General features: G+C 40.1%; 1 protein-coding gene across 2 annotated transcripts in view; it reads right to left on the reverse strand.

Moving 5' to 3' along the window:
• Positions 1–624: 624 nt before the first annotated feature.
• Positions 625–21760, reverse strand: part of SVEP1 (sushi, von Willebrand factor type A, EGF and pentraxin domain containing 1) — a 114836-nt gene continuing 93700 nt past the window's right edge. Inside the window, exons 39-50 of one of the 2 annotated variants that reach the window (XM_057374565.1) lie at positions 21296–21521; positions 20071–20226; positions 18168–18231; positions 17317–17490; positions 16177–16350; positions 15566–15739; positions 13831–14007; positions 13000–13170; positions 7907–8002; positions 5124–5219; positions 2435–2528; positions 625–827 (exon numbers count right to left, since the gene is read on the reverse strand). In XM_057374565.1, coding sequence (XP_057230548.1) covers positions 797–827; positions 2435–2528; positions 5124–5219; positions 7907–8002; positions 13000–13170; positions 13831–14007; positions 15566–15739; positions 16177–16350; positions 17317–17490; positions 18168–18231; positions 20071–20226; positions 21296–21521 — 1633 coding nt within the window. In that variant the 3' untranslated portion in view covers positions 625–796. The remainder of the gene's footprint in view (positions 828–2434; positions 2529–5123; positions 5220–7906; positions 8003–12999; positions 13171–13830; positions 14008–15565; positions 15740–16176; positions 16351–17316; positions 17491–18167; positions 18232–20070; positions 20227–21295; positions 21522–21760) is intronic. The other variant, XM_057374566.1, reaches the window with a different exon arrangement.

Genomic DNA, 21760 nt, shown 5'->3' on the forward strand with positions numbered 1-21760 from the left:
TTCAAAGATCCACCTGCTTCCTACTGCTGGATCCTGGATCAGCACGGCTACACCTGAACCTGCTGGCTAGACTTAGCCCATTCTTCTCTGAATGTGATGATGTTCCCTCATCTCTTTTACATTTATTGACTTTTTTTACCAAGAAATCTCAGGTAAAATTCATGCCAATACCTCCCATTAAGTCATTCTCCAATGAAGTTAATGTCACATAAACTACACTACAGAATCTTCTTTTTAYGCTCACCAGAACCTGTGATTACAACACAGACTTTTATCACATGCAGTTACAATTCTTATCAACTGAAGTTCAGAGACAAGCCAAATGCAGGGTTTAGTGGCTGAGTCAGTCTTGTGTAACACTCTTCATTGTTGAGTTGCTGGACAGTTCTATGCTTTGGCAGCTGGTAAGCAGAATTGCCATATTCTGTTTAATCATGGTTGGCAGTATAGTACAGTTTAATTAGCTCACTTAATGTAAGAAATGGGAGTGACTTCATTTTAAACAACCACTTCCTCGGTGGACTGTAGGAATCTTTACATTTGTACGTGTATGTGTGTATGACATCTGTGTAGCAGCATATATTTGATAATACTTTTGTAAATGAAAAAATACAGAGGATTTCTTTAAAAATTGAAAGGTATTGTAAAAATGTATCACAAAATAAAATACAAAACAAGGGAGCTGGAGAGGGGTGGGGGAAGAGAAAGAATGGATTTGATTTACAATGCATTGGATTCCAAGCCCTGGTGTCTAGGCTGAAGAAAGATATCTGAATGTAGAATTGCTGCTCTGATGTTACAAGGGATAGAATCCAGCCTTCCGTTTCCTGCATCAAAAAACCCAAACAAAATTAAATTCAGGTGTGTGCTGAACATACCAAATGATCAACAGTGAAGCACAAGAGAATGGTGTCTGAAAGTATACCAGGGATTACAGTGCCACAGCTAAAAGAGGGGAAGAGAGTGGGCATGGGGAATAGGGAGATCTGACATTTAATTTAAGTCATGGCTCATCACAGAGTAATTTGGAGCTAATCTTGTCCTACATGCTGATAAAAGCTTTGGGACCTTTCATCTTCCCCTTATAAAACACACCTTGTTAATCTGCAGCAGTGAATCTCTGCTCTCATGGCATTTGCCTGTATTGTTTTGGAGTCCTCAGAAAGGTATCACACTCTATTAAGAGCCACAAGTAACAGAGGACAAAGCTTAACAAAAGACGAAATGGATCTCAGTGCTTGTTTCTGTCTTCACCCACCCAGCTCTGTTTGGGAAACTTCTTCTCAAACAGCTCTGTAAGGGACAAGCTGCCCAATCCTGCCAGGGTAATAACCCACCTTCTCTCTGACTTCCTATGTTGCACAGAGCTATGGACTTGGACAAAAAAATCCAACAAAGAAAGTCAAGAAGAGTGCAGTTTGGTAATAGCCTAAAAATTCGSTCTGCCTCAGAGACAAACTGCATTATTTTTGGTCATTATACCCACTATGTTTGGGCTTCTCTGCTTCGTGTCTCAAATGGAAATACTATCAGACTTCAGATGTTTACCCTTCAGTCTAAAGCTGAATACTGTTTGTGGCAATACATATAAGTTGCTTCACTAAGGCATATATAATCACAGCTGACAAATGAAAATTATTCATCTTGGACAATATAGTTTATCAATCAGGCATCTCTTCTATAGTTTTAAGAAAAACTGTATGTCAGAGAGAGAGGGGGAATGTCTGGCACTATCTGCCCAGAAACAAGAATAGAAAAAAATTACAACGTAACAGGCTTCATCAGTCTCCCACAGATAATTACTAATATTCATGTTGGTCTTATTTAGTGCTCCAGGATAATAGCCAATGAGTTCAGCAGGAGTCTGAGCTGAGGTATAAACATTTTTGCTATCATCTGTTTCATGGCCCTAGAGCTGCGAGGGGATTTGAAGTGGGTCTTGCCTCAGAGGCACCGGTGTTGTACTTTTCAAATAATTTCATCACTCAACATAAGACCACCTATTATTTATAACAACTGTTGCATAACCCTAGCATTGAACACAGACCCAGCTGACGTATACACACTTCAAAATGAACTAGTAAATGGTAGGCCACCAACATTTCCTGAAGAATATTCTGTATTACATRTCAAAACCCCACTTCCATTTACATAATGAAAAATCAGTCTAAATACTGCACATTTGCCTGTCTGCTTATACGTAAATATACCATTTTCTGAATTTTCTAGAMGTCTGGAAATCATTTTCTAGAGTACTCTCCAAGGTCTTTCCATATTGCCCCTAAATCGTGAGCTGTCTAAAGATTTTACRTAAAAAGAATTTACAGAATCTAGAGATGTTCGAAATATTAAAATTAATTGCTCATTCTTCAAATTTAAAGTTTAGTAGGGTGTGATTCAGCTTAGCTCTGGGATAAKGCTCAGCAACACTTACCTAGAGCAGTCATGTCCAGTCCAGGAAGGGGGACAGTAGCACCGATTTGGTCGTATGCACTTCCCACCATTTAAGCAGGGCAACTGGCAAACAGCTGCACACAAACACACACAATATGAAGTTGCATTAATGAGCACATCCACAACAAACTGATRAAGGAGGGCACTGAAAACTCATCCTGCCTTATTCTGTTAAGAATGGAAAGRGCAGCCTGAGAAGCACACCTTTGCTGAATGTGATTCCTACTGCTTTTGCTATCTGATGCATTGTATGGGCTGCATGAAACAGCCAGTGTGTAATTTTACGTTGTCTTAAAAATTCTGTTTTTGATTCCCGTTAAAGTAACAAAGGAATGCAAGCAGAAGCAGGAGGAGGAATTAGAAGAGTCATAAGATGAACAGGAGAATAGGAATAAAATGTAGATTTTTTTTTTTTTATTTAAGGAAGGTGGCAACTTAACACTAGCCAGGGCAAACAGACACCAGATAWGGTAAAAAAGTACAGAAAGAGACAGCATAAGCAGAGGAACTTAAAGGTCAGAAAGCCATATGCAGATCAATAGCAAGCAAGGAATAAGACTTTACACAACGGCACCTGTATGGAGACAASAGAAGGAAGCACAGAATGATGGTCCTGAAAGACACTGGATAGCTCCAAGAGGTGAGAATAGGTRCAAGAGGGCATTGGGGAAAAAAACCCCGTCTGCGTTACAGAGCATGCTAAGCCTGGTTCAGCATGCTTTTATGTGACAGTCTGATGTCAGGGAGATCAAGTAACCAAACACAAGTCAAAGTTTCAAGTCTTCATATCAATTTTGAGACTGAAAGATAAAGAACCATACAATTTACAGAACTGATTTAGAGATACACTTAATGGGGTCCTTCAAACAGACATTTATATCGCAGGAAGCCTGAAAGATACAAATTCTTTAAAACAGATCATGACATATKTAGAGGACAGATCTAAAGATACTAGTGAGGACAAATGTAGTATTTTCACAAGGAATATGCATCAGGGAGCACTGATTATTATGGAATTAAAGGAAATGGAATGAGTAGTCATAGGAATGTGAAAAAACTACTCCAGTTCCTCTGGGCCAAACAAGAACAAACAATGGCAGTAGGCTACAGAGATAGGCCATCCACATACAATTAAGTGCACCAAGTAGGTAATGTTGAAAATTACTTCTGATTTTGTAATGAAGCATATGACTGAAACATCTTTAGCTGTCACTGAAGTATTTCTCTGTCATAGAAAAGGTCAGGATCAGTAGCTGAAACCAGAAGTGATTCAAAACTTCATAAACAGTATTTATGACGCAGATGCAGTTGTTCACTAGAATCTTCCCTTTAGCTACTGAAAAGCAAGTCAAGCCTGTACAGATTTGAATTGCTGGCCCAAAAGTGAAGCAGTCATTTATCCTCCTCAAGCACCTATTATAGCTGAAAAGCTTGTGAAATTTGAGAGGAAATGATGCATTATGTGTTAGGCAAGAGTCCCTTCAAAAGACAATAGCTCAGAGTTAAAATGTTCTCACTGGTATTTCAATTTTCAGCAGAAGGGTTGAGTTTGCAGTGTAGCACACAGTTTATTCCCCAGATCACTATGCTTATCAGTTAAACAAGTACTATGAACATTCGTTAACAATGGCATGGCTCCTCCTCCAGCTCATCCCATTAGTCACTTCAAAGTCTTGCAAGAAGGCAAAACTGAGCTTTCAAGTTAAGTCCATTTRAAAATCAGTTAAGATGCATCTGGACAATAAAAAAACAGTGAAGAAACTGTAAAGTATTTTTTAAAAATAGGYAATATTTTTAAGTGTTCTAGACACATTAATAATTTGAAGACATTTCAGTGATCAATCAGTTGCTGAGTTTTACTGTCTTTTCACAGGGAAAAGTTTTTCAAAAACTAGTGTTTGTTTAGTCTTGATATAGAGCCCCATATTCTAAACTTGGGTTCAAATATTTTCCATAACTGAAGTCAGCCTTATCTCACACAAACTTGACTGGGCAGGACACAGACCTGGACACTAGAATCTCTCCCTTCCTACCCATCTATTTTTGTGTGCTCCATACCCTTCATCTATGGTTAGGTGCAAATAAGAGATCTAGTAAAAAGAAATACACATTCTGAACATTGAATTTGTTCAGAGAGCTCAGATGATACCTAATGCAAGGTATGCATGTACCATTGAACTCAACCATCCTTAAATCCTTGCTTTGCTATGCTCTCTTGCTTGATTCAGTACTCAAGCAATTAGTGGGAATCCACCAAATCAGACAGCTATTTAGTAGAAAACCTCTATAACACGTGCAGCTTGTTTATGAATTTAATAGTGAACTGTATTTGCTGAGGATGAAAATGAAAATCATGCACTTGGAATYGGGATGAATAATTTTATTCTTCTCCCTAGAAACCCTTTCTCCTCTGCAATACTTTTTGCAGGGAGTGCTTTTGTGAATGCTCTCTCTTTTTTCAGTGAAAGCTTTTTTTGATTGTTTTAAAGACTCAACAGGGAGTGGAATCTGATAGTAGTTTACAACAAGGGGCAGAAAATCTTTCAAGAATATTATCGTAGGCCTGGGTTTTCCTGTGGAGTTCTATGAGTCCCTACAGAACTGTGCTAGGTGTTGCTGGTAGAATATAGTCACGAAAAGTGAGAAAAAATGCAGGTGAGAAGTGTTACCTGTATGGCAGCGTGATCCAGTCCATCCGACGGGGCAGTCACACTGGTAAGGGGCCACACAGCGACCTCCATTGAGACAGGGCAGAATGCATATTGCTAAGGAGAGGAGAAGACAACCACAGAAAATAATTAGCTCCCATGAAAGCAAGAGAAGAGCTTACGTTTAACTAGAAACTTCACTACCCCTTGAAGCATGCAGTATCAGCAGAGTTGAGCAGGGTCTACACAGAAGGCATGAGAAGTATTATGACCAGCAGGGCTGCCTGATATGAAAAGGAGTAGTGGCAAAGWAATGGACAGGCTGGAGCAATTGTGGAGTCTCTGAGATGCTTGTAGGCTCTGTGTTCATGTGAAATGAACTGGGGCTGTTTGCTCGTGTCAAACATGTAATATCCACAGACACTGGCCACTTCTGTGATGGTGGCTAACAAAACCAGTTCATGCTTTCATTACAAAAAATTGGATTGTTCATGAATTCTCTGGGCTTGCAGATGTAACATCCAAAACAAGTTAACCTATGCCTCGGCCACAGAGAAGCACTTTCACTAGGCCAGTGAAAACATGCTGAGACAGATGACACCATAAGCTTGCCCGAGGAAAGGCAGCTTGGATACAAGGCCTTGGGTGAAACAGGCCATGGCTGGAAGCTTTGGGGAAGAAACAAAGCATGTACCAGGCAGCTGGTGACCTCTGGACAGAGCACCAATCAAGCCATACTGCTCCTGTGAGCAGATCTGCAAAACTCCCATGTGGTCATGATTTAAATACCTTCACAAAACTATCATCTCCACTGCACTACGTGGAAAAAGTACTAGTGTGAGCATGCTCTAATAAGAGCAAGAGTAGAGCTGGATCTCAAATCTGAACCCTCAAGTGGCACTTCCAGTAGAGTTTTACACTAGGAGGGTGGATGGGGGCTGCAGAGAACTGAGGTAGGTATTCTTCCTCTTCTGCCGTACAGCAGAGGTCAAGCTGAGCAGGGGTAGTCAGCCTGAATGAGAAAAGAATAGTGAACTTCTATGGACCTCACARGACTAACCTGTATCACCAAGAAACRCTTTTCTGTATCATTAAACTTGCAGTATTCCGCATGTTTTCTAGAATGGTCAGGACTCTCTCAGAAAGATGAATCTTATATTTTTTATGAATTACAAGGTGAAAAAATCCTGTCAGTGGCCTTATTATCGCCTGATCCAGACAGATCAATGCTCAGTGCTAGCACTCAAAAACTCCTTGGACTTCCAGAAAGGGCCCTCAACTTCAAAGACAAAGTGTGTTTCTTCTGTTCACTGGTGCACCTTGCTTGACAAACAATACAAAATTGGTGTCACACTGACCAATGGTAGGAATTCTCCCCTCTTCTAACTATCTATGCCAAAGTAGAAAAAAATAAAGAGGGTAGTGCCTATAGCTGCATGAAGTATGAYCTGGCTAGTCAGCTGCCCATCTGAACTGGGATGACAGATTGAAATGGCTGGGACCATAAATGAAATGGCTGGTTCTGGAGAATGCTTCAAATGTCATTACTGATGAAGCTAATAAACTCAATTGTGGGAGATGCCAAACACAATTTTGCCAGAAACAGGCTGAATCCTCTTCAGCTGAAACTGTGAAACTTACAGGGCTGAGCTGCATGTATGGCTATAGGGATACTGACAGAGAAAAAGGGGCTATGTGAATATACCACATGGCTGGAGTTTCCATAAAAGCAAAGAAAAAAACTTGCTGAACCTCTTGTTCTCATTCTGTGTCTGTATTCTGTATTTGTGTCATGTGCAACGAACATTGTCACAGAGAAGACTTGAAAGCTCCTAAGACACATTCAGAGGACCATCTTAACATATGATATATCTTAAGTGCTCGAATCAATTTGTTCTCCAAGAGCTTCTTGAGGCTGTGCACAATTTTTACAGGTTTCCATGTATACTCACAGTCAGAGACAGTGACTCTAGAGTCAGACAGTGACATCACATGTGCTGCAGATGTTCTTGGTCAACACTGAAGTCTTACATCAGGGCCATACTAAATACGAAATACAGCAAGGTACTTCCCTTTTGTATCCACAAAGACCCATGTGTACACTTGTGAGGCTCTTCATGCAGCAGCTATGCCAGCCTGAACGGGTTAAACCTCCCAAATTCCTTGTGCTCAAACTGGTATGTCCAGTGTCACCCAGGGAATCTCTGACAGGCTCTTTCCAGTGAGAACAGATCCTGTTCTCTACTCATTCAGAGATCCATGACAGGAAAAGCCAGTCTAGAATTTATGAGGCACAAGTACACAGATCAGGAAGGACAGAATCGAAAAGGTGACACGTTGCATTATTTGAACATGAATTGATGAGGCTGATAATCACAGATGGATAAAAAGGGAAGTGAGAAACTAATGGAGCCACCAGCACAATACTCACATATCTTCTGTTCTAATCCTTGTTTTTCCCCCAAAATATCAGGTATTGCCATTAGAAACAGACTTTGGAGAACTCAAACTAAGTGTTCTTCAACCACAGTGAAAGACCACTCACAAACAAAACCACATCAATTTAAAATACGTTTGTTTTGTTTTGGAGATGCCAGGGAACTGTTGTTTTTCTAAAACAAGCCATAAATATATACCTTTCTGCTCTCTTTCATTTATCAAGCAGAATACTGTAGTGAATTTTACATTTCTGGCTCTTATGCCTTGTTATTTTCTCACCTGGTTCACTGCAGTAAATTCACCTGTCTTACATGAATAGCAACTTCCAACACTGTTAAGATTACCRTTAGGGAGGATATACATACGCTCTTCGCAGAGACGGCCCATCCAGCCGTCCGGACACGAGCAGGCATTCGGTCGCTCGCAGATGCCACCGTTCTGGCATGGGAACCGACAGACAGCTGGAAACAACACAAGTTTCATTACAAACTCAGCACGGAGAATTAGAATCCTAGTAACTCAGCATCTTGCACAGATCTTTGTAGTGGTAAAGCTTAGAGTAAAACAAACAAATGCAGTGAAGTTCAGAAACATTGTTGGATTTTGATTTCAAGGGCTGCCTCATCTTCTGGCTCTGCGTGTTTGATTAGGCACTGTAAGCATGARTGTGAGAACCATTAAGACAATAAAAAAAGAGTCCATGGAAAGAACGAAAGTATAGATCTTTTTAGCATAGCTGGATAAATTATCTGTAGAATGTTTCAAGGCTGACACTATGCTCTGTCTGTTTTTCTCACTAACTTTTGCAAAATAAAATGAATATACCCTACACCACAAAAACCTATTAGCCTCCTCATCCCCTGCCCCAGGACTTCTAAATTGACTCTGAATCAGAGCAGAATCAAGCTTTCTTCAAACTTTGGTATGAAACACCAAGATAATGCCACATAATATGTGGTGTGTCAAAAACAAGATTAACAATGTGGTAGAACAAGCAATTTTTACTGCACTATCATCCAGCATAATGAGAAGTGACCAAAAAGGGTGCAGCAGTGGTACAGTCAGTATTCATCTATGGAACTTAAAATATGACTGTAAGTCTCACTTAGCATTCATGCTGACTGGTGCTCCTTGGCTTGCATTCCTATTCTACGCACCTGATCATAAAAGGATCAGGAGGAATTTGGAGTGGACACTATCATGCCGGGCCAATATGTTGCCTGGACTGGACAGACTTCAGACTTCATTGCCATTTCTATAGCACTGCACTGTACTGCTCATACATCCAGGGACACCAGGACKACTTTAGAAAATCAGGTGAAAGCTATGCACAAGCATGTTACACTTCAAGATTATTGGAGGAAGTGCAATTATTCTCCTGTTGATGTACATACTATACACCGAAAATAAAAAACTGTGGCTTTGAGACAATACTACAACACAAATAAGTAATCAGACTGACAGTAATCTCATGAAACTCAATCTGAACTGCTAATTGCATCCTATCTTTAATTAGTTATTAGGCGAGCAAGGCATGCATTTAAGTGCTTCACTTTGAGTGTTTCAGATCTTCTTCAATACTAGTATTAAATATAAACAGTGGATTGGCACACTGAAACACTGTTCAGACCTGAAATCCACATTGGAAGGAATGCAAAACTTTCCCTCAGAGGGACAAACTTGAGTCACTCCTGGAGCTAAGCCATGCCAAGCTGCACGCTACAGCTTGGAGTCTGTTGAAATGAGGCCAAAGCTCTGCCATTTTATTTTCCAATCTGAAGATCCTTCCCATCAAATGTCAGCTGATAATGAGAACGGGAAGACACCTTRGGCTCTGAAAGGTTAACATAAGTTGCAGCATTTTAACAGTGATTTTAAACAYTTTTTTTTGCACAAATATCTATTACTACACAGACAGCTTGTCTCTGGGTGTTGACTAAGGCAAACAGATTTCTGTGCCAAACAGATTTCTTTTGTGCAATGAAAAAAMCATTTAAAGCTTTGTGTGATCTACACCACTTAAACAATATTCCAACAAATTTATAATGGGAYGTGAGATAAAAGATTCATGTATGAATGATACCCCACATTAAATTCAAAGCCCGTGAAATAWGGTCATTGAAATGTATTTTCTTTCTCTGCCAATGTAGAAAATGCAGATATTTCATGAGTTACAAAATTTCTTTAGATTTTTTTTTTTTTAGAATTACCACTTGGCAATCAGATGTCTGAATGAGATAGGTTTTTCCTGGATTTCTGCCCAGGTCCCGATTGTGAAACTGAGTGAGACAGTATCATCTCTAGGTGTGCACTTGCTATACACCAATTTAGACAAGCAGAGACTATTTGTCTGTAGCTGTGGGGATTATTCTTATCAACAGACAAGACTAGAGAAATACTTGGGACTGGAAGTTAAGCTGGGATCTCATTCTCATTTTTTTTGCTATTGTAAAAGCAAGCAGGGCAAATGCAGTCCTGATGTGCTGGGAAGAGAACAGGAACCATGAATTTGTGACTTAAGTTACTGGTAGTAGATCTCACATCCATGGTATCAGTCTTTCACGATCAGCTTGTAAATTCATGCCTGTGAGTTATCTTCACAGGACACAAAAGCATTGCATTGCTGCAAGACAAACTGGAGGCAGAAAGGGGGAAAAGAGTCTGTTATCTGTTTCTCAGCTTTCCAACAAGCTTCCCTGTGGCTGCAAGAGAACAATTTCCTCAGCCTCAGCTTTCCTCTCATAATGCTCTTGTTTGCTGATGGAGTATGAGCTTTCTGGYTGGCAGCTCTACACTGACCACTCACAGAAGAGGGCAAACAGAAAAGGACAGGTTTCACAGCACTTCAGAAAGAAGAAACTGGAGTCAAGTAAGCTGTGTGCATCTGTGCAGCCTGATGAGTCCTGCAGATATTTACAACCAGCAGGTCCTGGCTGAAACTCAGATCAGAATCTGGCTGGCAACCTCTAACCAATGGTGCACCAGGCAAGTGCAGCTGTGGTGAGAGCTCTTCCAAAGAAGCTAAAGAAGGTTGCTTTTTAATTATAACACTTACATTAACTAACCTGTTCAACCAGGACAGAGTGTTTCAAGCAGGCTTGGGACACATTAATAATCAACTCACACAGCCATAAACAAGAAATGCAGCATGAGTCATTACAAAGAGTGCTTTCATGTAGTTTCTGATGTAGACCACAAAGGCTTGGGTCCTGTAGGACTTTTGTTAGGAAAATCATTCACATGAATTATAAAGCAGTTTTGAAAGATCACTTTGACATGTGTCATGAAAATGYAGGACAGTCCTCTCAAAAACATCTTTAGTTCTTTTTTGTTCTCCTTTTAGGTGAAAAGGGGATGCAAATTGTTATTCCCCTCCCTTAATGCACAGGTTATCTTGCTTTGTTTTCCACCCCCAGCATCTGTCCACCTCTTCATTTTTTACAAATAATTTTCCCTTACTCCTCTGAACAGTTCCAGTAGAATCTGCAGTGTTGCAAGCAGGACATGACTGACCATGCTTTGCAGATCAGCCTTTCCTAGTTGCTGGTAACCAGTGGCATGAACCTTTCTTAGCAGACACTTACATCCCTTAGCATAAAGTAGGGGGGTTCTTTRCAACTAAAAAATATTGAATAAGAATAAAAAGTAAAGCTGGTGATATTAAAGGTACAGTTGAGCAATCTGAAGTGTTAMAATTTGAACTATAATATCCAAATTATTTTCCTAATGAATTCTAGCCTAGGTAAAGCAGCTACTATGCAGAGATCCCTTGAATTCTGTAGCCATCGCAGTTTARAAAGACAAACTTTTCAGAAACAGCCTGGTGTTTTGGGAGTGTAAATTTCCAACAGGACTTCAGATAAATCACGACAACTGAAGTAACTCACATGCTTTTACTTCAAATCTTCTCTACTTGGCTGCTTGATGAGTAATTCTTCATGGCAGTGRCAGGCCATGGTCTAAAACCAAGACAAACCTGTTTTCTCAGGAGAAGCTTCTCTATTCCTGAAATATTCAGGAATTGCAAGCCCACTTTTTTGGTTCTGGTTCTTCTCAAGATGCTCTACTCATCCATGATTTTTAGGCAACACATAACTATCAGACACAGAAATTTAATGGAGTGCCTGCTTTTATAGAGTAGGGCAACTCAACTTGTTTAGGTGTCAGAATTAATAATATTTTGCTGTTAGAATTAATATGAAAAAACTGTTGAGGGGTCCATGTTTAGCCAGGTTTAGCACAGCATAGAATACTCAAAAAGGATCCTCCAAGAATCCTTCTTCTCCAAAGGGCTTCTGACCTAGACAGAAAGTCTCAGAGGAAGAAAGAACTGTTATTTCTATTTTGTCATGGGGAGCTGAGACTTGCAGAAGGAGAGGCAGACCTCACAACTCTGATGATGGCTCCAATGTTCCCTGGTGAGTGTCCTTGAACTTTCCCTCTTCTGTGTGAAGAGAAATGGGGCTGCTTGTGACTGGACAGTGCTGTGTTGTAAGGTTTTTTGCTTTCTAAACCAAGTACCTAAAGCTCAATTTGTCATATGACGGCTCTTCCACAATCTCAAATAAGCCTTCAGAATGCAGCTAACTCACTGCTCCACAGTTACCCAGCATCAGAGTGCAAGTCAAGCCTCTAATATGGAAATAGCAAATGGCAAGATCTCTTCCATCAAAGCCCTATGACCCTAGCACTCTTTTGCTGTGACTAATCCCTCATGGCTTAAGGTTAGTATCTGAATACACCTATAAACATTTTTTATTGTTGAGTTTATAATCTTTTGTTTTGTATTTGTTTCTCCCATTTTCTGTTCAAAACTTTCTATTTATTTTAATCTTCTGTATGGAAAAATTAATTCTTTCCTTTAAGCAAGTGAACATTTTAGGTCAACAGACCAAAAAATTACAAATGGCTGCTGGTATGTCAAGCATAGAAATCCTGGACTTTKGTACATTGTTAAACTTGTTAAATTTGAATTTTTTAGACTACTTAGTGCGTATTATGTAGTGAACTGTATCAATCTATTTTTTATTGCAAAATGATCTTCAGGAGCTTGAGACATAGTGAGGGACTAAGCACCCATTTGTTCTATTTTGGTTTCTGCAGTGCTTGATTTTTGACTGTGAAAAACTGACTGGCAGTGCCTCTCAGAAACAGCCCAGCATGTCTGAAGCATGAATAGTTCTGTCATTTTCTCACAAACGATGTCAGGAGAAAAGATCCTAGGTATGGAATACAACACTGTAGTGAAAGAAACTGTAAGACTATTAAGGACTTATGAGAAAAGACTTCTCTTTAACTTGGAAATAAAGSACAAACTTGCACTTTAAATGCCCTGAATTAAACTACGATTGCACTGAAACTAGCAAAAATTTCACTTTCATTTTTATTGCACCTAGAATGATACCTCTGTGCTTATTAAGCAAGTTAAGATATCCTTCTGTTAATAAARAAGACTCACCTTTGCAGGTAGGTGGTGTTGTCCATGTTCCATTTTCCAAGCAAATGCTGCGCAGGGGCCCTTCCAGCATGTACCCACTGTAGCACGAATAGGTGATCATGTCTCCATACTGATAGGAGCTACCATGAATCAGAGCATTCTCTACATGAGCTGGGGGACTGCAGGATATCTCTAAACAAAAGAAACCATCCAGGTGTTGGTGAGCTGCAGTACCTAYGTGATAGAGGTTCTAACCCTGGACACAACGCTGTCTGGGGGTGGTGCCAGAGACACCTCTGGTGGTAAATCAGTAWTGGTACCCAGGGATCTGGACAAACTTGAGAAGTGGGCCCCTGAGGACCCCATGATGTTCAACAAGTCCMAGTGCAAAGTGCCGCACTCAGGTCAGGGCCCTGAGCAACCTGATGTAGTGAATGGCATACCTGCCCTTGGCAGACAGGTTGGAACTAGATGATCTTTAAATCCAAGCCATTCTGTGATCTCATGCATCTAACCAATACTGCCTGCAAGAAGCCAAAAGGCTTTCAGACATGCTTGCAAAAGGATGCTACACGTTCTGTCACTATCAGTAAATACAATAAAAGGCATCAACTCCTCCTGCAACTCTTGTCTCATCACCCATAATCTCATGGGAATCATTCTTAGAGTATCCAATATCAATCCCAATCCCAGGGCTCACAAAAGGTAAATTGAGCATATATTTACAGAAGGGCCCAGTAGATAGTAGGATGAATACTGTCGAGATATCATAAATGTACAGCTCCACTGTAGAGCTTCTCAGAGCCCTCTGGAAAGTACCAATCCCTGTGGAACCGTGTGTCATGTACTTACTTTCACACTTGGCTGTTGCTGGAGTCCAGGTCTCATCAGCATTACAGGTGATCACAGACTGTCCTTTCAGTTGGTAGCCTTCCCTGCACCTGATGGATACGTTCTGACCAACATGAAAGTCCACCTCTGACAAAAGGGCATTCTCAGGGATTATGAAAGGCACAGGACAAGGGTTTGCTGTATAAAGAAAGGGTGTGAGTGAAAAGCAGAAGGGAAGAAAAAGAGATGGAAGGAAGAGAGAACACTTTAGAATAGTTCCTGCAGATTTCAAACCCAAAACATATGAAAAGCAATAGAAATGGATGCTGCATATGAATCCAATTTATAATTTGATTTGAAATTATGAGATTTGGGTCACAAAATAATAATAAAAGAAGTTTGATTCACTGCTGTCACATGGCTTGCTACCATACTTTGCTGATRCCAAGACAGACATACTAGGGATTTAACCGAGGAATATCCTACTTGTTTCCTTCTCTCTTGTCCTTCCTGTTTACCATCACCTTTCTATAAAAGAGAACCAGACCTATCCTACTTCATGTTCTGAGGGGCTAGACCAAGAAAGAGCAACAAAAATCCTGATGTTTTATTAGAGACTTACTGTGACATTCGTTATAGTTTAGATTTTTTTCTAGTTTTATTTATTGCTGGCTGTGAGTTTGCTGGGCTGTTTTTGCATGGTCTATTCATCTCATCACAAATGTGGAGAAGATTAAATCCATAAAGAGCAGAGATTTATGCCAGTTTCTTGATACTAAAATCCTATGAATTTAGGATTAGGATTAATAACTMATATGAAATTAATACAAAATTTCATACAAAATTTTGTAATATAAAAATTAAGTATCAATTAACTATCCTAAGACTACACTAGGTCTTAAGATTAATTACAGACACATACAGCAATAATACAAGGAATAAGGAAAGCTACTGTGGGTGTGTGCGCGCGGTGCTTATGTACATAACGTGCTATTTCACAGTACTGCACAATTTATGTTGCCACTAAATCCAACCTGCTCCTCCAAGCAGGGCCAACTCGGTCAGAAGTTGCTCTGGAACCTGACCAGCTGAAATCTGAGTAACTCCGGGGATGGAAATTTCATGTCTTCTCTGGGTTTCTGTTCCTCTATTTGACATGTGTTGATGGTAAAAAGTTTCTCCAAAAACTTCACTGAAGCTTCCTTTATTAAACTAGTGYCCATTGCCTTTCATTCTACCACTTCTGTGCAKGTCTGAGAAGAGTCTGGCACTTTTTTCTTTATACCCTCTCAATATGTCATTTGTGGACAACAATGGAGTCTCCCTTYTGCCTTTTTCTCCAAATGTTTCTCTCACCTGCTTCTGCTATATGTCGAGTGATTGACTGTAATAATACCATTTTATGTCATCTTTCCAACTCAAGCGAACTGTGCAGAAGACAACTTGTTTTTTTTTTTTTTTACTGTCACAAAAATACACTCAGAGAAGTTAATGCTTTAACTYGTATCAGTAACAGTTCCTGTTGTGTCTATGCAAAAACGGGATGCACACCAACAAATCTCCCAATGTAGGTCAAACTGATTTTTATAACTACAAGGACAAATTCYGTTCTTGACTAGTCCGGATAAAAATTACAAGACATTTCCACTAAGATCTGCAGAAGCTGCTCTAATTTACTGCCAGTTTAAATGAAGAGTAGCCTGGCCTGTAGTGCTTACAAATTGAGACATTTTTCCATTACAAAGCAAACACACACGTTTACAGAGAGGCAAGGGATTACTCCATCTTCCATCRCTTGTGCACTCTGCTGCAGGTTCTCCTTCCAAGCTGTATCCCCTCTCACAGAAATATGTTACTGTACTGCCAGCTGTATTGTTTTCATAAATGGCTTTGCCATTCAGCAAGACAATTGGAATTTTGCATCTGGTCTCTGCAAAGGAAGGGGTCTTATTAATTTAGCTKGATATTAGCCTCAGACTTCCAACAATTCCCAAATTAGTCACACAATAGGTTTAAARTAGCCACAAACTTATAAATCATGAAGAACATTGATTCAGTAACCCTGGGAAGAAAATGTAGCCAACATAGAGAAGAAGCTCCTCCCAGAGATGAAGAAAAGCCCAGTAATACGTTTTTTTTCAGGTCAGCAAAATGGGGAAGCGAGGACACATTTATGACTTCATACTGGGTTTAGTGGGGCAGAAAGATGGAAATCATTTCTTCATCATTTCCCGCCATGGACAGATACTCCAGAAGCTCAGAATTATTTCTCAGAAGTAACAGTCTCTGGATCATATGATATGCATGTATAAGAGCTTTTGCTTATCCCAGGCTGGAATGTTCCAGGACATGAAACCAAACAGGTACCTTCGCACCATGGCAAGGGTTTGCTCCAGCTCCCATTGGCAAGACATGTGATATTCTGGGGCCCAACAAGATGGTATCCAGAGGTGCACACAAAGGTTACATTACTTCTGTATGTGCTTCCAGTGGAAATGGCCTCTGCGTTTTCAATGGAGGGATGCAGACCACAAGAAATTTCTAGGAGAGAAGGAAACTTTAGGGTTTTACACACACAATGGAGTCCTGTCCATCAGTTCCACACTGTCTGATAGTTCTGTTCTCACACTGAATTAATGGAAACACAGGGAGGAAAAAGCTGTGAACAGTTACATGAAAAAGGGTTATTCAATTCCTTCCCTGCCCTTTCTCTGGGGTTCACGCTGCAGACACCTGAGAATGTGTCCAAATGTATTTGATGGTGTTGTAAGCTATGAGGTGTGTTCAAGTCAACAGAGCATCCARAATATTTCTTCTGAGCAAGCCTGAGGCTGCATTTCCGGTCTCCTTTGTGCCCCTACAGTACAAGATGATGTAATATGCGCTCAAGAAAAAAGGCAACAGTTAAGAAGGATCTTGAACCCTGTCCTACATTGTGGAGACAAGGTAAATTCACCAGAGGTGAGTGACAAGAATGCAAGACATAGGACTATGACAYGAGAAGATGGAAAACTATTTATTTGTAAAGACTACAAATATTGGCCTTTTATTTAAAAGTTATATGTAGTTAGTAATKAATCCCTCTTTCCAAGCACCCTCAATTAATTATCTTCTTTATAGAAAGCCAAAATTTGATTCCAGGGAACACAGTTGTGGTATCCAGACATGCTGCGTGGCCAAGATATATTAGCTTTGGCGTGCTGGGAGTGAACATGATGTCCAAGGCTCTGCAAACCACAGCTCGAGGCAAGTCAGATACAGCAGGCCACACTGCTATCCCACTGACCTAAGCATGACTCCCTCTCTTTTTGTGCCATTTCAATGTGCCAGAAGGGGCTTGCATCAGATTAGAGAGGTACTGCCAATGAGAACTTCTCCACTGGCTTTTCCTCTGGCTCCTCCTTTCACAGTCCTTCTGCTGGAGCAGAAGACAAGGAGGAAGCCAGCCAAAACACTCTCCTCGTCCCCAGCTTTCCTAGACACCACATGGCTCTGCTTGCTACTTACGCTTGCACGTAGGGGCGGAAGGGCTCCACTTTTTGTCAACATGGCAAATCCTTCGGCTTGGTCCCTGCAGCTCAAAGCCAGGGTCACAGCTGTAAAAAACTTCACTGCCAAACAGGAACTCCTCTCCCTGAACAGATCCATTTTCTATCATGTCTGGGAGTCCACATGATACTCCTGTAATGTAAGCAATACTTTCCAATCAAACATAATTTATATGGCCTGTCCTGTTCACAGCTTCTCCACAGATTCTACTATGAGAAACAGGAAATAACACAACAGCTCTCCGGTCATCGCCAGGAATTTGTCGCACGTAGCAGAGCAGAATCATGCTCTGAATGGTGCTTCCATTTCTTTCTTAAAAAAATATCCYGTGGCTGTGCTATCAAGAAGCCTCAGGAAACTGTTGCCTTTTAGCCAACAGCTGAAGTCCACGTAAGCACTGATGTAGAAATGCCTATTTGGGCACTGCAATCAATGACATCTCAGAGGAGCGAAGTACATTTGAGAATGAATATCCATAAAATTACATTTGAAGATGCTAAATACCTGTGACTCCTGGCAACTCATGTGTTCAGAGGTTCTCAGTAATCCCAGAAATCATGACCTCAAGTGTCAGAACTATTTAAACCTGGAAGCTCTCTGCACAGCAGCAAGGCAGAAAGGTGCWGAGATTTCCTTCACACTACTACCTGCACACATCAGCAATTCTTCAACTCTTCCAGTAGTACTTACCAAAAATGTTTAGGTAAAAGCACACAGTATGAGTTACAAAGCAAAATGAGCATTACTGCTTTCTGTTGTGTGATACCACCCTTGACCAACACTAAGTGATAGACTCAGATAGAACATACTTCTGCACACTGGTACTGTGCCACTCCAAAGCTTGTCTTCCTGGCAAGTCCGCTCTGCATCACCCTGTGAAACAAATGAAAATGCTCAGACAACAACTTTACTTAGTTAACTCTTTTCTCCCATTAACTTCAGTATCCAGCAAGGCAAGGGGTTCTTTTCTCCATGTAAAGAGAAAATTAAGTGCTACAGCCTAAGTCTACTCGTAGATTTTACAGTAGAACTCCTTTCTGCRAAATAATGGGTATTCTTTATAAAACAAAACTTTGTGGGGCCATTTATTCAGTTCTCTTGWCCATCTTTCTGGAGTACCGCCTTTTTTGTCAGATTTATCATTCTTGTTTCCAGGAATGTGTTGTGATGACAAATCTCCTTTCAGGACTCACTTATAGGAGATTCAGTGACCAAATTTTTCAACAATAGTACAAGCTTGTGTTTTATAAATGTGATGAGCTGATTTAACCACATCCCAAACACTCATTTTTTATATCTGACTATAAATTACATTATTTCTTTCTTATATATAGGCTTATAGACAGTCTAATAGCCCAGGATTTAATTCTTATTTTATTCTGCAAGGTGGAGAATAATATCTAATTTTGATGTCCCTTGATGTAATGTACTTTCTCTRAAAAGCAAACCCGTTGATAGAGGGCAGTTGTTTGACATGGGTGTTGTATGGCAYCACACCCAATCTGTTTTGCTTCCCAAAGGAACGAAACAGGACTTCTCTTCAACAGCAAGGACACAGTTTGACACTAGGTGGCGAAACTGGAATACAAAGCTTGGAAGAACTTGCTACTGTATAAAAACACTGTCTTATTACCTCCAAAAATTACTTGAAACAGCAACCCTACATTTTTATTGAAATACCAACACGTCCATCCCCAGTGATACTGAACGTTTGACAACATAATGAGAATTAAATTAATTGTTACCTAAACATTCTCCAGAACCTTAGTTTTATCTTGACTGAGTGAATTAGCTTCTGACTAGGTAATTTTTCATGTGTGAACTTATTAATTAATAACTGGTCTTATGWCAGTACAAAGAAAGCACAATCCTGCACTCAGCTTGGTATTCACAAAACCAGCATTAGGAGCCAGCCTCTGTCCTGGAGACTCCTCACTATCTCATGTCTCACTCTGTCATTGTGGTGATCGTGCTGTGTCTCAGCAACATACTGTCGTTTTTAAATTCACTGCATCTCTTGAAAACACCCCTGAGACAGCTCTGAACTTGCTAGCCTGAGTCCTGATACTGGGAAAGCAATGCTGTTTCAGAGCTCGGGTGGGGATTAAAGCCATAACAAAAACAATGGGCAGGAAAGAACTCTGACTCTTTTTTCATCAGGGAACAAAGCTGCCACTGAACAAACTGGAATATCTTTGATAWATCACTTTAATACCCTCTACCAATGTCATAGAACTGAGGGCAGTGGAGTGCATCAGGAACTTTGAAGGCACAACTCTGGGCACAGCAGACACAATGCTTGGGACACTATAAAATGGAAGGAAAAAATGCAATCTAACTCTCGCTAAAGAACCACGTCAAGAGAGCAGCACCTGAGAAATTAATTCTCCCATGACTTATGGTCACAAGCTTGTGCAATGCTGTATTTGCAGAGGACTTCAGTTATGAAAACTCAAACAGTGCAAGATATAGGCTGAACATAAACCTCTGAACAGGATTCTTATATCTGCTCTAACAAGACTCTTAAGCCATTCAAAGACTGTCCCAAACATACCATGAACACTCTACACACAATAACAAAATCAGCAGACACCCAGATTCTATGGCAGTTAACGGAACACATGAATATTGATGAAACAGTGTACACCAATCATACAGGAACTGAAAATGTCAACTAAAAGTTTAGAGTGTTGGAGATTTGAGCTTGCTTACTTGTAACTCATAGCCAGAATCACATTTATAAAGAGACACATCTTTGTAATTGTATTTAGTGCCAAACACAAATCCATGGTCTGGAGGCTCTGGAATTCCACAGGACACAGGACTGCAGATGTTATCAGAAAATGGTGGCACCCAAACACCATTTTCCTGAAAAACAAATGTAATCAGAAGTGTAAAAGCACTGCTTTATATGTTAAATTCATATCAAATTGAAAATCATAGTTAGAAGCATCTAATTGTTGCGGGTTTATAGGTCTAACATTATCTGTTCAATCCTTCATAAAATTTGCCAATTTAAATAACACTTCTAGGATGTCAACATAGACTGGAGCTTCGCTTTGGCAGGAACTCTTAGCTTAAGACAGAAGGAACAAAAAGTAAAATAGAAATAGAAGCTTGGGAAAGCAAGTTTATGGGTACAAGGTCACCTAATTTCTTAGGAAACACATCAGAAGAATGAAAACTACATCTGCTTGATTTCATATTTTTATTTCTCTCCTGGTTGAATGCCTAACACTAAGACTAAGTGCTTCAGCAGCCTTCTCTGACTCACTAAGGGAAGTCTGATACCTGAAGAAACATTTGTCAAAGATACTCCTACTTCCACAGATATTTGAAACAGCAAAGTAAGGAGAAAATCTTTCCGTAAGAAATACTCGTTCTGCAAACCCACACATGCTCAGCTTTTCCCATGTAAGCATATGTAGTGACTTAAAAGTCTATTTACAAACTTAAGATGAGGCTGTCCACAGCTAATGTGACAGAAGGGTACCAGTAGAATTAATGAAGATGTTTGTCCTTTAATGTTAAGAGGATTCAAGTTTCTACAGGTGTACAGTGGATTCAAATATGTGTTGCCTATTATTCCAGAGAAAAAGAGCTTTGCATGCAATCCTCAAATACATTAGAAACCTTGCACATAATTATTTAAAATCTCATACATGATTTAATGCCTGGAATGTGACGAAATACATGCCTTTCTAAAGGACAGCATTACCTTTTGATGGAAGAAGAAATAAATAATTTCTAGTTCTGGAAATCTATACATAGAAAACAAGTAATTGTTTTTACTGGGAAACAATCAAATTTTATTTTGCAGGACATATTTTGAATTTTTTGTTGTGACCAATTAAGGTTGAATAGATAAGGAAGGTATGAGAAGGACTCCTGAGTTCAAGAAAGCCAGCAGAATGAAACAGTGCTAATAAAACTGTACCTTGCATGTAGATGTGCTTGCTCCCACCAGAGTGTAGCCTTCTACACATGACAAAGTGATGCTTGTGTTCACAGTGAAGTTGTTCCCAAGTGCAATTACATTAGTGATATTTTCTGGGAGGGGACACTTCCTGGGGCAACAGGAAATACTTTGAGCAGACCACTGTCCATCTTCCTGGCATGTGCATGCATCCACTTCTGTCGCCATTGTGTAGCCTTCCAGACATCTGCAACACAGCATGAAGACCTGACCACAGAGACACAGCTAGAAATGAGCTAACCCAGAAATTAGAGAGTCAGGACAGCACTTTTTCAGCATTACTAGTAAATTAGCACATCTCGAGACTTCTCTATTATTTCAAGGTAAACCTGTAAGAAGCACTTCTGGACTGTGTTCATTCTGTTGCAAGAGCTGGAGACTTCAGACTTCATTTCCAGTTGTTTCATGCTGGTGCAGCATGACAGT

Source organism: Malurus melanocephalus, unplaced genomic scaffold (assembly GCF_030028575.1).
Source record: "Malurus melanocephalus ecotype Western Australia unplaced genomic scaffold, MMel_1.1 scaffold_228, whole genome shotgun sequence".
Classification (NCBI taxonomy): Eukaryota; Metazoa; Chordata; class Aves; order Passeriformes; family Maluridae; genus Malurus; species Malurus melanocephalus.